General features: G+C 36.8%; 1 protein-coding gene across 4 annotated transcripts in view; it reads left to right on the plus strand.

Annotated features, from left to right (window-relative positions):
• Positions 1–12,304, plus strand: part of DNAAF11 (dynein axonemal assembly factor 11) — a 96,649-nt gene extending 84,345 nt beyond the window's left edge. For 3 of the 4 annotated variants that reach the window (XM_055129511.1, XM_055129512.1, XM_055129513.1), the window contains 2 exons: positions 2,510–2,595; positions 11,965–12,304. In XM_055129511.1, the coding sequence (XP_054985486.1) occupies positions 2,510–2,595; positions 11,965–12,133 (255 nt within the window). In that variant the 3' untranslated portion in view covers positions 12,134–12,304. Of the gene's footprint in view, positions 1–2,509; positions 2,596–2,989; positions 3,191–11,964 lie in introns of all 4 variants that reach the window. The other variant, XR_008628689.1, reaches the window with a different exon arrangement.
• Positions 12,305–13,101: the final 797 nt, after the last annotated feature.

Below are 13,101 nucleotides of genomic sequence, written 5' to 3' on the forward strand. Positions count from 1 at the left end.
ATGAAGTAATAACCAAACTTGTGCTTTAGATCTAGAGCTTTTTATCACCTAAAAATTGATGTTTTAATGAATTTTAACCAGCCTTGACTTCATTTAATGTAACTTTAAAATTTTTTCCAAGAGCTTCTAAGGTGCCACTGTTTCCAAGAAAGCAGATAATAAGCACAGAGATAAGTACTTAGATGGTGCCCTAGGGAAAGGAGAACAGGAAGCAGTAAGAGGAGAAGAGGGAAACTCAGTATCAAAGCAGACCTTACTTTTATCTAAGAATCTCCATGAGCTCTGTGGGCGACTAGGTTCTTTAGAGTTGTTCTGAGTTGCACTAAGGGAGCAGGCTCATGAGTCCCACAATCAGAGAAACAAATTTAACCTTGGGTTCTTATACTCACAAAAACGTTTCACATCTCAGCGTCAAAGAGGAAGCTCAAAGAGCTGGCTGTATTCTCTGCATGCAGGTGGTCCAGGTACGATCCCTAGTACTGCATGGTCCCCAGGGCCTACTGAGAGCAACTAGCAAGCAGGGGGTCAGGAGTAGCCTTCAAGCACCACCAGATGCCACCTCTCCCTCCTAAATATATAAGAGTTCCATGTCCCAGACCTGTCCCAGAAGTAGTTGCAAGTTTCAGAACTATACAATTCCTGTGCTCTAGGTCCACCAATTAGTCAGGGCCAAGCCCAGTAAGGGTGGATGGCCTTCCATCCTAAACAAGAACTGGCAGCCCACACGACCACTCCGTCTGGTCATTTTTCCTCTCTCCAACTTTGTCAATCTATGTTAAAATTACTTGCGGTTAAATACACTGAAGACTTGTGTCTTGGTTGCACTAATCACTTCTCAGATGCTCAAAAGCCCCACTTTGGGCAATCTATTTTCGTTTTTTTTTTTTTTTTTTTGCAGAAAATTGTACTTAACATTGCCATCATGCAGCCAAGGATCTCAGAGGTCCCCCTTTCTCCTGAGATCCTGCAGGAGGGAAGGGCCTGCTCACAGCACCCTACTGTCGCTGAGCTCTCTCTGCTTCTGACCACCTGGAGGAGTCTTTTTTTTTTTCGATCTCCTCATTTCTTGTTTTTCTTTGTATTGACATTAGCATGGCTTCAGCTGCAACAGAAAAATTTTTCTATTGCTATAATGGTAGGTCAGAAAAGTGGGAGAAATATTTGTATTCAGCACACTACTTCATTTAAATAAAGAGAATAAAACCAATTATATTTTCTTATTAAGGTAGCATAAATAGCCATACCCTGCCAGATTAAGCTTAACATTGCTGGCCTGCGAGAAATTAATTAAAGACAATAAACCTATGGCATTAAATATATTTTAGAACAGCAAAATAAGTTCTTTGGTATGAATAACCACTTAAGTATTGTTAACTCTCCCCACATAAATCATGTTCGATGGGGTTCATGCTATGGCGTTTGGGGTGGGGGGTACTTTCTGCTGAATCATTTTCCTTTCTGATTCCATAAGCATTGCACTGGTAACATAGTTGTAGTTCTTCCACCATTGCACAGATTTCTGTTCTTCTACAAGTTGTTTTTTGTAGATTATAACTCTTTGAAAGTGTTTCTGTACTAAAGCTTCCAATCACGTCATATTCATCATTACTCATTTTTTTCTCTTTCTGAAGAATAAGCAAAAGTCTTGTCACTGCACAAATCATTTATGTTACTTAAAGGTATTCTTTCCTGTTCAGGTATTCAGTCTCTATGCAGCAATGGTACAGTATATGTAGATTTGTTTCTTTCTGCAATGCACATATGCTCTCTCTTTAAATCTGTGCGAAAGAAAGTGAAGCTTATGTTCTTGTCCTCCTATGTAACAGGGCTGAACTAAGTAACCAACACATAGACAGATTTAATTTTTATAAACTCATAGAAAATATACAAACTAAGACAACTGGTTCTTATTCCACCACATGAGAGGATTACCATCCATGAGTAGTTTTCTAGAACACTCATTTCCTCAAGTTTCATGGTCCAATTTCTCAGACTAGTATTCATTGACTTCATTTATCATTCCCTGATTGAAGCATGTTTGCTATGGACAATAGACTCCTGGGGTCCCAAACAATAGAGCACACAGACAAGTATCACCAAATGGGAAGCAAATGATCTCAATTATTAATTAGATTAGCTGTCTGACAGGCCAGCAGAGAACTCTAGTAATGATTGGCTCAGAGGATCTGATTTAGGAGTAAGTCTAAGTGGAAGTTCCTAAAACTACAGTGAGTTTGCCTGCAGCAGAGTATGACATGCTGTTGGCTTTCAGAGAAGTTTTATTAAATTAACTAATTCGTCCTATCTCCCTGACTGTTCTTTGAAGATTGAAGTATAGTTTGCAACTTGAAAAGACTATTACAAACATAAATGATGTTATATAACCTCATAATACACATTTGGACTTACAGAATCTTTCATAAAACTTTTTAACATTTAGCATGTGTATTATATATATATATGTACATACATAGATATGCATGTAAGGTGTGTTGCATTTTTATTTTAGGTTGGAGAAATAATTGCAAGAGGTCAACAAGCATCCAAATCTGTGAAAAGTAAATTGGACAGCAGCAGAGAGCAAACAAACACAAGGTATCACTTCCCAATCTGCCTTCAGTTGTGTTGTTCCCGGTATGGTCCTCTCGTGATAAGAATCCTTTATTTCAAGGATACCACAAAACAGCAGAGTTTCTGCTTCCCTCCATCACTGTCCCAAAGACCCTTCCTTCAACAAGTTACAGTTGTTTATAAACACAAATGTTAATATTTATTCTCCAAATTTATATTCTTGATTTGCAGAGGTCTTGATCCCTTGGAAAGCAAACTTATGTATACACAAAGCTATAGTCTGTGGCAGGAAGAGTGGGAATTGCAGCAGCAATGCCTGATAACACATACCGAGCATGTGCTTCATTTCAGACACTCTTCTCTGTGCTTGATCATAGTAACAGATTTAATCCTCAGAGTTTTCCTCCTTGGCTTCCAGGTAGAGAAAATGAGGAACACAAATTGAGAATATCTGTGAGTCATGCTATGTTGGAACCACTCTGCTAATTCCTGCGCACTCTACTGCTTACATTGACTTGTTTTTATGACCCACATGTTCCCTCCTATATCCTAAAACTCCCAGGGCTGCAAGAGCCAAGAGATCCCGTTGTGTGACCGCCTGTCAATATCCTAATCATAGGTAATTTCAGCTTCGCTTTAGCTTCTTTCCCAGCAGGACTCTCTCTCTCTCTCTCTCTCTCTCTCTCTCTCTTTCTGTATTTCTCTATCTCTGTTTCTTTCTCTCCTCCTCACCCCCACTCCTTTTCACCTCATTCTCCATATTTCAGTGTTAGAATATATTTCTTTGATCCTAGCTAAAGGTTCTTGTTTTGGCCCTATACACCCTGGGACCCTCAAAACAGAGTCTTCTGTACACAGTGACATGCTTTATTTTGGATAAAGCCCTTATTATTTTTTAGTGCTTCCATAGAATGAACATCCCAGTTATTTCCTTCTACTTATGATTCCTAGGCTCTTACCATCCAGATGGCAAAGTCTATTTTGAATCAAGGCGAACTATCTTTGTATACAAATATATATGCTAGAATTATCACCATAAAAATACCTGAACAGTGTTATATTTATGCCTTGCATAATGCAAGCAGTCAGGCATTCATATATTCAAAACTAATTGTCAACATTTTGTAGGGCTTTTCAAACATGGTAATAAATCAGGGTTTTTCAAATATTTGTTTGGACAACAGGTATGGAATTGAATTCCTTCTGAAAAGTGGGCTGCTGTTTTCTTCCTTTGAAATCCACTCATATTTAATATCTTGGTAATTTTCATTTTTGATATATATGTAATTTACCGAGATTCAGTAGTATTATGACTTTTTATGAATAGTCATAATTGTCCCCCAGAAGTATCAGCGTGTGTAAAAAGTCATTTGTGAGGAATTGCAGAATGGAAAGCTCAGTCACTGTTTCAGATCCAGGAAAGCCATCATTACTGTAATTACACGTGAGAATTGTAGATATCTTAGCACCGGTTTTCATAGTAGTATCTCCTGCTGTATTTTAGAAAGCTTTTCTTTTTCATTTTTATTACTGAGAAGTAATCTCACAAATGTACAATATTTGTCTTTGTGAGAGATGCTTGTAGAGTTCTTTAGTCATGGGTAAACTTTATTATCCCCATTATCTCAGCCTCTGACTGGGCAGTCTTATTAATCTAACTGCTACCATCAGGCTGCACATGGAACGAGTTCAGGCAATTAGTAGCTTTGGCCGGCAGATGCAGCAGTACACTGTGAGGGCTGGAACCTCTCTTATCCAGAATGGTTCTGTTCACATGCAGCAGAAATACTGAACGGGAAAAGAAGAACTAATGAATCAGGGTTTTTTTATGCATTGTGATGAAATTGGGCCATGTTTGGAGGATGGTAATGGATTCAGCAAACACTTGTGGGCCTATGATACTATGTGATAAAGATCAACCTTTCTCAAAAGTGGATTTACTAAGTATTCAGTCTCTCCTCTACTACATGTTTTCTTTTTTTTTTTTTTTTTGCTTTTGGGGTCACACCTGGCGATGCACAGGGGTTACTCCTGGCTCTGCACTCAGGAATTACTTCTGGCGGTGCTCAGGGGACCATATGGGATGCCGGGGATCCAACCCAGGTCGGCCGAGTGCAAGGCAAACGCCCTATCCGCTGTGCTATCGCTCTGGCACTTCTTTTTTTTTTTTTTTAAGAAATATTTTATTGAATCACCATGAAAAAAAGAATGAAAAAAAATTACAAAGCTTTCAGGTTTAAGTCACAGTCAAATACTGATTAAACCCCCATCCCTTCACCAGTGCACATGTTCCACCACCAAGAACCCCAATACACCCCCCTCCCACCCCACCCCCCATCTAAGTAGCTAATGATATTTCCTTTATTCTCTATAAACTTTGAGTACATTCCATATTTCCATATAGAACTCACTATTATTGATTGGAAATTTTCCCCAACAATCAGGCCTCAGCAGGCATCATCTAATAATTTCCCTTCATTGCTGAGAGTGAAGACTTTGACGCGGCTGCGCGGTTTGGGGTTTCTAATATTTTAGCTCAGTTCACAGTCAAAATGGATGGCTGCAAGAATCCACTCTGGTGCCAAAATGGGTTAGGAGACCTCAGGATCACAGTCTTTAGGCGCGGAGGGTCTGCTTCTCGTGCCGCGGCTCAGGTTCATCTCTGGGCGGAAGGCCTGCTACATGTTTTCTGTCCTTAATCTTCAAGCGAATTGCAAGATAATATTTTTTATTTCTAATGCACTGAGATTTAAAGAGATTAAATAATTTTTCCAAAATCACAAAGTTGGTCAGCAAATTGAGGAATCAGGCCAGGAGGGAATGGGGAAGCAAGGTAGATAAATTGGGTAAGTGAAGCCAACTGTTGCTGAAGGGTAGAATGGGCCTTTTAGTAGTGAATTTAATGTACTAAAGCTGTTAACTTATAAATAAACATGTTGGCTTGTGCAGTAGAAACTTATGCAGTGGTATAATGTAGCCCTACTTAAATGAAAGTTTGAAGAAAACTATCCTTAGTTCCAAAATGGAAATTATGGTTGAAAATACTAATGTATATGTCTGCCATTGTGAGGCTAAAGTTCAATCCCTGACACTACATGCACCCACTAACACTGTGCTGTACAGTTGTGGTGACCCACGGGTACTATGTGCCCCTGGTGACTCCCAGCCCCAGGCCCCAAACACTAGTTCATACTACCATGCTGAGTGTTTCTGAGAGTGTCACTTGCTCTCACCCCCATAACCACTGAAAGTGACGGCTGTTTTTAAAACACACCTTCAGCCTTCCTACATCTCCTCCAAAATTAGAAATTTGCCTTCTTCAGTACTATTTTTTAATGATTATTTTTAGAGGCTATACTAAGCAGTTATGGAAGAGCCTGGCAAGCACCTAGTGGCGTACTTGATATGCCAGATACAGTAACAATAACAGGTCTCATTCCCCTGACCCTGAAAAGAGCCTCCAATTGTAAGTAGGGGCTGCTTAAAGCTCAGTGCTGGGATGAATGGAGACGTTACTGGCGCTCGCTTGAGTATATCTGTGAATGGAATTACAGTGATGTAGTGATACTAAGCAACATAATGAAAATGGAATACTGTCACATGCTAAAAAGAAATGTGCTATCAAACCAAGAAAAGGCCCAAAAGAACTCGAATTTGTATCACTATGTGAAAAAAAAAAAAGCCAACCTGTAAGGCTACATACTATGTACTTCAATGACATGACATTTGGAAAATACTAAACTATGGTGACAGTGAAAAAAATTCAAGTTTCCAGGAGCTTTGGGTGAGAGAGATATGGACCAGGAGAACAAAGAGAATTTGGGGGACAAAGAGACTAATCTGTTTCATTACCATATGATAATGGTTGATACATCTCATTACAGATTTTCTAAACCCACAAAATGTACAACACAAGAGTGAACCTTACTGTCACCTATGGATGACATGAGCTACTGACATAAGTCAATATAACTTCCTCAGAAGTGGCAAATAAACCACTCTTAGGGAGTTAGATGGATATGAGTGAGTGAGGTAAGAGGTTATAAGGAAAATCTCTGTGTATCTCAAACTGGTTTGAAGAATCAGGTTTAGGGGGAAAATAAGACACCTGTGTCAGGAATGTAGCCTAAGTGGTAGATCACATTTTTTTCATGTGCAAGTCTGTAGGCTCAATGCCTGATTCACATTACAACAAACTTGACCACCGCAAACACCCCCAGTCCCCACCACTGCTGGGTGTTGCCTATATGGTCCTTAATCATTCCATTGTCCAAATACACCTCATTCATTCATCCATTCACATACTAAAAAACACTCTCTCCCCTCCCCATTTTTTAGGAGATATTAATAAAGCTGCTATAAACTATACATAGGCTTCTGTGTGAACATAAAATATTAAAGACCTTTGGGGTCCAAGGACTGCGATTACTGAACTGTATGGTTAGAAAATATTGTGCTTTTCTTAGAAAAGGCTCAACTATGCTTCTAAGTGTTTGTGCCAGTTTGCATTTCCACTAATGAAAAAAGAGTTCATATTATTCCTCATCCTTGGCAGCTTTTGGATTTGTCAGTACTCTGAAGTTTGGTTTTACTAAGAAATATTTAGTGGTATTTGATTTTTATTTTAATTTTGATTTCCCCAATGGCAAAGCCTATGGAACAGTACTTCATATACTTATTAGTCAAATGCATATTTTCCCTGCTGAAGGGCCTGTGAAAACTAATTGCATCTTTCAGTCCCCTTGTTAATTTCCTTACTGTTGAGTTTTAAGAGTTCTTTATATATTTTAGAAATCAATGTTTATCATATTTTTCCAATATTTTCTCCCAAATCTCTGACTTATTTGTAGTTTTTCCAAAATGGGCCTTCACAGAGTAGAAGTTTTAAATTTTAAAACTATCTTAAAATTAAAATCTATCTTATTATTTTATGAATCATCATTTCACTGTTAAATATGAAAAGTTATCTCTGTAGCTAAATTCACCTAGTTTTTCTCCTGTTTTGTCATACAAGAAATTTGTAATTTCATTTTTAGGCCACATACATATTAAGAGTTTGTTCTTTGAAGTTTGTAAGTTCTGTGTCCAGATCTTGCAAACTTAATTCGTTTTGCATGTGGATGTCTATTTTTATCAATGCATTTGTTGGAAAGACTCTTTGATGTATTGCTTGTACCTCTTTATTGATGATCAGTTGTCTATATTAATTGGAATAAATTTCTAGACTCTCTGTTTTATTGCCTTGATCTTTTACAACAAAATCACTATCATTGTAACCAAATCTTGATAGATTTTTTTTTTAAGTAATGTCAGTCCTCAAACTTTGTTCTTCATGAATATTGTATTTGCTATTCTGAATCTTTGGCCATTTCATATAAATGTTGAATCAGTTTGTTGTTATCCAATAACTTGGTGGGATAAAAATTATAACATATTTTAATTGTATAATATATACTTCATGTTAATATGATGAATTTTATATTATATATTTACTATATGGAAATATTTATTTTGCTGACTATATAGTTATACTACAGTATTGGTGTCTATATTTTTACTGTTCATTAGATGTTGATGGCTTATTTATGATTCACTTAGAAAGCATCCTCAGATAACATCAGACTCATGTCTCTGCCCTAATATTTTTATAACCCAGTTTCTCTCTTTGGATTTTTGGTAAGTTTAACTTTTTTAGATTCCACATAGAAGTGGTACCCTATGGTTACTTGTCTTTTTTTCTGTTTGACTTAGTTTTATCTATCTATCTATCTATCTATCTATCTATCTATCTATCTATCTATCTATCTATATATATATATCTATTGAATCACCGTGAGATACAATTACAAAGCTTTCATGTTTGAGTTTCAGCCATACAATGATCAAACACCCATCCCCTCACTGGTGTACATTTTCCACCATCAATGTCCATCCATAATGTCCCTCCCACCCACCCCCACTTCAGACCTCCCCCTGCCTCTATGGCAGACAATTTCCTTCTTACCCAACTTAGTTTTAACTTGCAGTTTTGACCAAAACACTGAATACACAAATGAAGGTGACAGAAACTGATGTCTTAACAATTTGAGTATGCCTAGTCATAGATGTGATCTATTTCTCTATTTATTCAATTCTTATTTGCCATCTTTCATTAGAGTTTTGTAGTTTTCTTTAAAAAATCTTCTACGTGTTTTGTTAGATTTATTTCTATGTTATTTCATTTTGTGGGGATGCTATTGTAGATGATATCATGTTTTCAATTTGAAACTACATTTTTCATTGTTGGCATATAGTTATGTGATTGGCTGGTATATATCAATGTATACCTTACAAGGTATCAAGAGCATCCTGCCCGCAGAGCAGAGCCTGGCAAGCTCTCGGTGGAGTATTTGATATGCCAAAAACAGTAACAGTGATGGATCTCATTCCCCTTACCCTGAAATAGCCTCCAATGAATGCGGCAGTGCTGGGGAGAATGAATAAAGAGAGGCTGCTAAAATCTCAGGGCAAGGGTGATTGGAGATGTTACTGGTGCCCGCTTGAGCAAATCAATGATCAATGGGATGACAGTGATACAGCAATACAGTGATCTTATAATTGCGCTAGAATTGCTTATAGGTTTGTGGAGTCATTTGTATTCAATTCTTTTAATATTTTCTACAAAGATATTTGTGTCATCTGGAAAGTTTTCTCGACTCAAATTTCTCTTAAAGAAAATTTTTTTGCCCTTTTTATTTTAAAAACAGCTTGTCACACACACTACATATCACATATGCCATGTGTCACACATACCACATGTGCATATACAAACACATGAATTTTATTTTTAAATATATAGATTAATTTATAGAGAGCTATCCTTATAACATTGACATCCATTAAGTTTTATTTGATGTTGTTCAATATAATCTTGCAATTTTTTCTACAGGTTTTTTTAAAATTTGTAGACGTGTTATAGTTATTATAAGTTAATATTCTCTTTCAGTTGTTACTGACATATAAAATTTTAATTAATGTTTTAAATCTTGTTAAAATACATAATAATTACAATATAACCATTTTAAAGTGTAAAATCCAGTATCATGTGTTTTATTTGTAATTCTGTGTGACCACTACCCTTATGTAATTCAACTCTATATTGGCTTTTGCACACAGTTATTTCTTATAATTTTGTTCATTCACATGCTAGTTTTTTATTATATATATATATGCAAAGAATTATGTCATTCTTTCTCTTCAACCCCATGCCTTTTTTTTATTCAGACCTACTGCATAGGAAAAAAAATCCTATATGGGGTGCAGAGAGAGGGAATAGTAGATATCTTTGTCCTATGAACAATTTCATAAGGGAAATGTGAAGCATATTGCCATAAATTATAAAAGATATACTTAAATATAGCATATTTAGTGGCTTTACAATTCATGAATTTTTATTCCAGTGTCTGAAGTTTTTAGATTTCTATTTCTCATTAAATTAGGTGAGGTTCTAGTGGTGGTACCAACTACTTTTCTTCAAAGTCAAGGACAACAGAATTGCAATCAATGATCTTATTCATTTAAATTACAGATATACCATAGTCTATTAAAGATTCTTATGAAGAATTCTAGTTTAAAAGTAGAGCTATAATAGGTGATTTTCATTAGTCCTTTTGAAAGCTATCATTCCCTGTAGAATCTATGGTGTACAATCTGGGTCTTCAGAATCAACTATTGTATAGTTTTTGTCTGCTTGCTGTTTTTCTTCAGCAGGTCCATGTGTAATCATCATAATGCTGTGTTAAGAATAAAACACTCAAATGATTTCAAATTCTGTGAAGACAACAGAAATGAGGGACATGGTGACAAGAACATAGTTTTACACTTTCTACAAAAAAAGTCATTAAACTTCCTTCTTTCAACAAATTGTATCTGATATATGTTATTCTGAGGACATCAGTTTGGAGTTCCTAGATTGGGTTAACTATGATTTTTTTTAGGAAAGAAATCATATTTTATTTCACTGTCCAAAAATAGTATAATAATTTCTTTTACATTTATTCAGTGATATGTAGTAAGAAAAGCTGTATTCAAGGCTACAGATAAAAGGACAAAAATTGGGTTGGAGTGATAGCACAGCGGGTAGGGCGTTTGCCTTGCACACAGCCAACCCGGGTTCAATTCCCAGCATCCCATATGGTCCCCTGAGCAAGCCAGGAGTGATTCCTGAGTGCAGAGCCAAAAGTAACCCCTGTGCATTGCCGGGTGTGACCCAAAAAAGCAAAAAAAAGAAAAAGAAAAGGACAAGAATCTTTGCCCCAGAGTTGCCAATCTAGTAGGAAAACAGAGTTGTAATGAAACAATTACATGACAAAGTGATAAATTTTATATTTGAGCACTGCACTGTGTTATTGGATGTTATAAGGAAAATTGTCAGTTTGCGTAGGCAAGATATTGCTGTGCTAAAGAGCAACTGGTAAATATATATATATATATTTAAACATATATATGTTAAGTAATTAAATTGTGCAATGATTCAAAAGTAATTTTATCAAAATAATTAGGTAGGTGATCTTTATCTAAACACCAGTGTACCAGTTACTGGGCTCAAATCCAAGCATGTAGATTGGAAATTGCCTGAAAAGGAGCCCAGGGACTTATATTATCCAGAATTTTCTATATGTCTATGATAAGGGAAATTATTGGCAGTGGAAGTTCTTTTTTTTTTTTTTTTAGCTCAGGCCGCAGAAACTGGTTTTTGTGGGAGGAGAAATTAGTGGCTAAACTTTGTGATGGCTCAGATTTTTCAGCATACTTACCCCAGCCAAACCACAAGGCTGCCTCCTCTGAAGCAGCAGAGTCCAGGAGACTGGCTACATTCAGAAGTAACAGCCATTTAAAGTGGTTCTATTATTAATCCTGGCTGTGGGCTTGGCCTGAGGTATCTTTTCAATTTGCTAAAACAGTATATTCTTCTTTTTTTTTTTTACTTTTTTTGGGTCATACCCAGCGTTGCACAAGGGTTACTCCTGATTCTGCACTCAGGAATTACTCCTGGCAGTGCTCAGGGGACCATATGGAATGCTGGGAATCGAACCCGGGTCAGCCATGTGCAAGGCAAATGCCCTACCCACTGTGCTATCGCTCCAGCCCCAAAACAATATATTCTTAGGTTAGCAGAATCTCCTGGATCATCTCTCCAACTGCCTGTACATTAGCATGGCTGGGGCCTCTGGGAATGTATAGTACCTTATTTCTTGCAGGGTCTTAATCCTCCTTGGTGAGACTCTAATGTGACTGAGAGCTCGGACCATTTCTTAATTTAGTACTGTTTTCTGAGATACCACCAGCCAATGTTTACCAAGTAAGTAAATGATGAACTATTTGAAATTTAATTTTATTTTTTTCCCATTGTAGACACAGAAAAATCGAAAAACTAGAAGTAGATCCTAGCAAGCATTCCTTCCCTGATGTGACTAACATCGTTCAAGAGAACAAATATACAGCCAGAAGAGTTCCCAAAATTACACCAAATGAGGAAGACCCAAGCTTTGAAGATAACCCCGAAGTGCCTCCTTTGATCTGAAACATCAGATGATCTGCGTACAACCACCCAGACCCAGTTTTTCTCAGAGAAAGAATGTATATCAATTACTTATGGGATAAACAGAGTTCTTTATCAGATTTATCTCTCCTCTGTTTTAGCTCTGACTTTCTATAGTGATACTCCTAAGCAAGTTTAAAATTAAAGTGTGTACTTCAAATATATCAAGACTTCTCACTTTGTCTATAATAAAACGTTGGCTGCTGACATAGTTCAGTAAATCATAGATTTATTACAGAGCCTATGAACAAGGCTCTGTAATAATATGCCTGTATGTGCAGATAGATGAAGTCATAGATGAAGTCATTGAAAGACTGATTACTGAATTGGTAGCTCAACTGATGGGTCAAGAACAAAAGTTAACACTATAATTTCAGAGCAAATTAGAATACTTTCAAATTATTATAATCAGTGTTCTGCTCATGATATCTCTGCTTTCTTTGGTGGCAAGGATGACATAAGGGCCAGAAGACAAGGTTTGAAATGGGATACTTGAATTTGAATCTGAGCTCCTTTGCCTTCCTGAATCTGTGCAGCTCACCTGTGAATGGGAATAGTACCCCCTAACCCTAAATTCTCCCCAAGGTGAGCTATTGTGGATGTCTAGCCCCATGTATGTGTGTTCACTTACTCTCCTGCTCTTTCATGCCTTCCTATCCTAGTAAATTTTCTCCCTTCTCTTTTATTTTCATCTATCTTATATTCTACTCCCTCCTTTTTTAAAAGCAACATTCTTTATACAGAACAATGTAAATTAAATAGTCCACAAATATTACCAGAAAGACAGTTTCTGAACTTACAAGAAACCATTATCATGGGCTGCCTACTCATGTTGGACTCTGTTAAAATTAATACAGGAAAAACCTGTTTGAGCATAACCTAGCAATACCCACACTTCCAAAATCAGCTTCCTTTAATGGTGATTTGATAATTTGCAACTGGAAGATGGT

This window comes from Sorex araneus, chromosome 2 (genome assembly GCF_027595985.1).
Source record: "Sorex araneus isolate mSorAra2 chromosome 2, mSorAra2.pri, whole genome shotgun sequence".
Taxonomy (NCBI): Eukaryota; Metazoa; Chordata; class Mammalia; order Eulipotyphla; family Soricidae; genus Sorex; species Sorex araneus.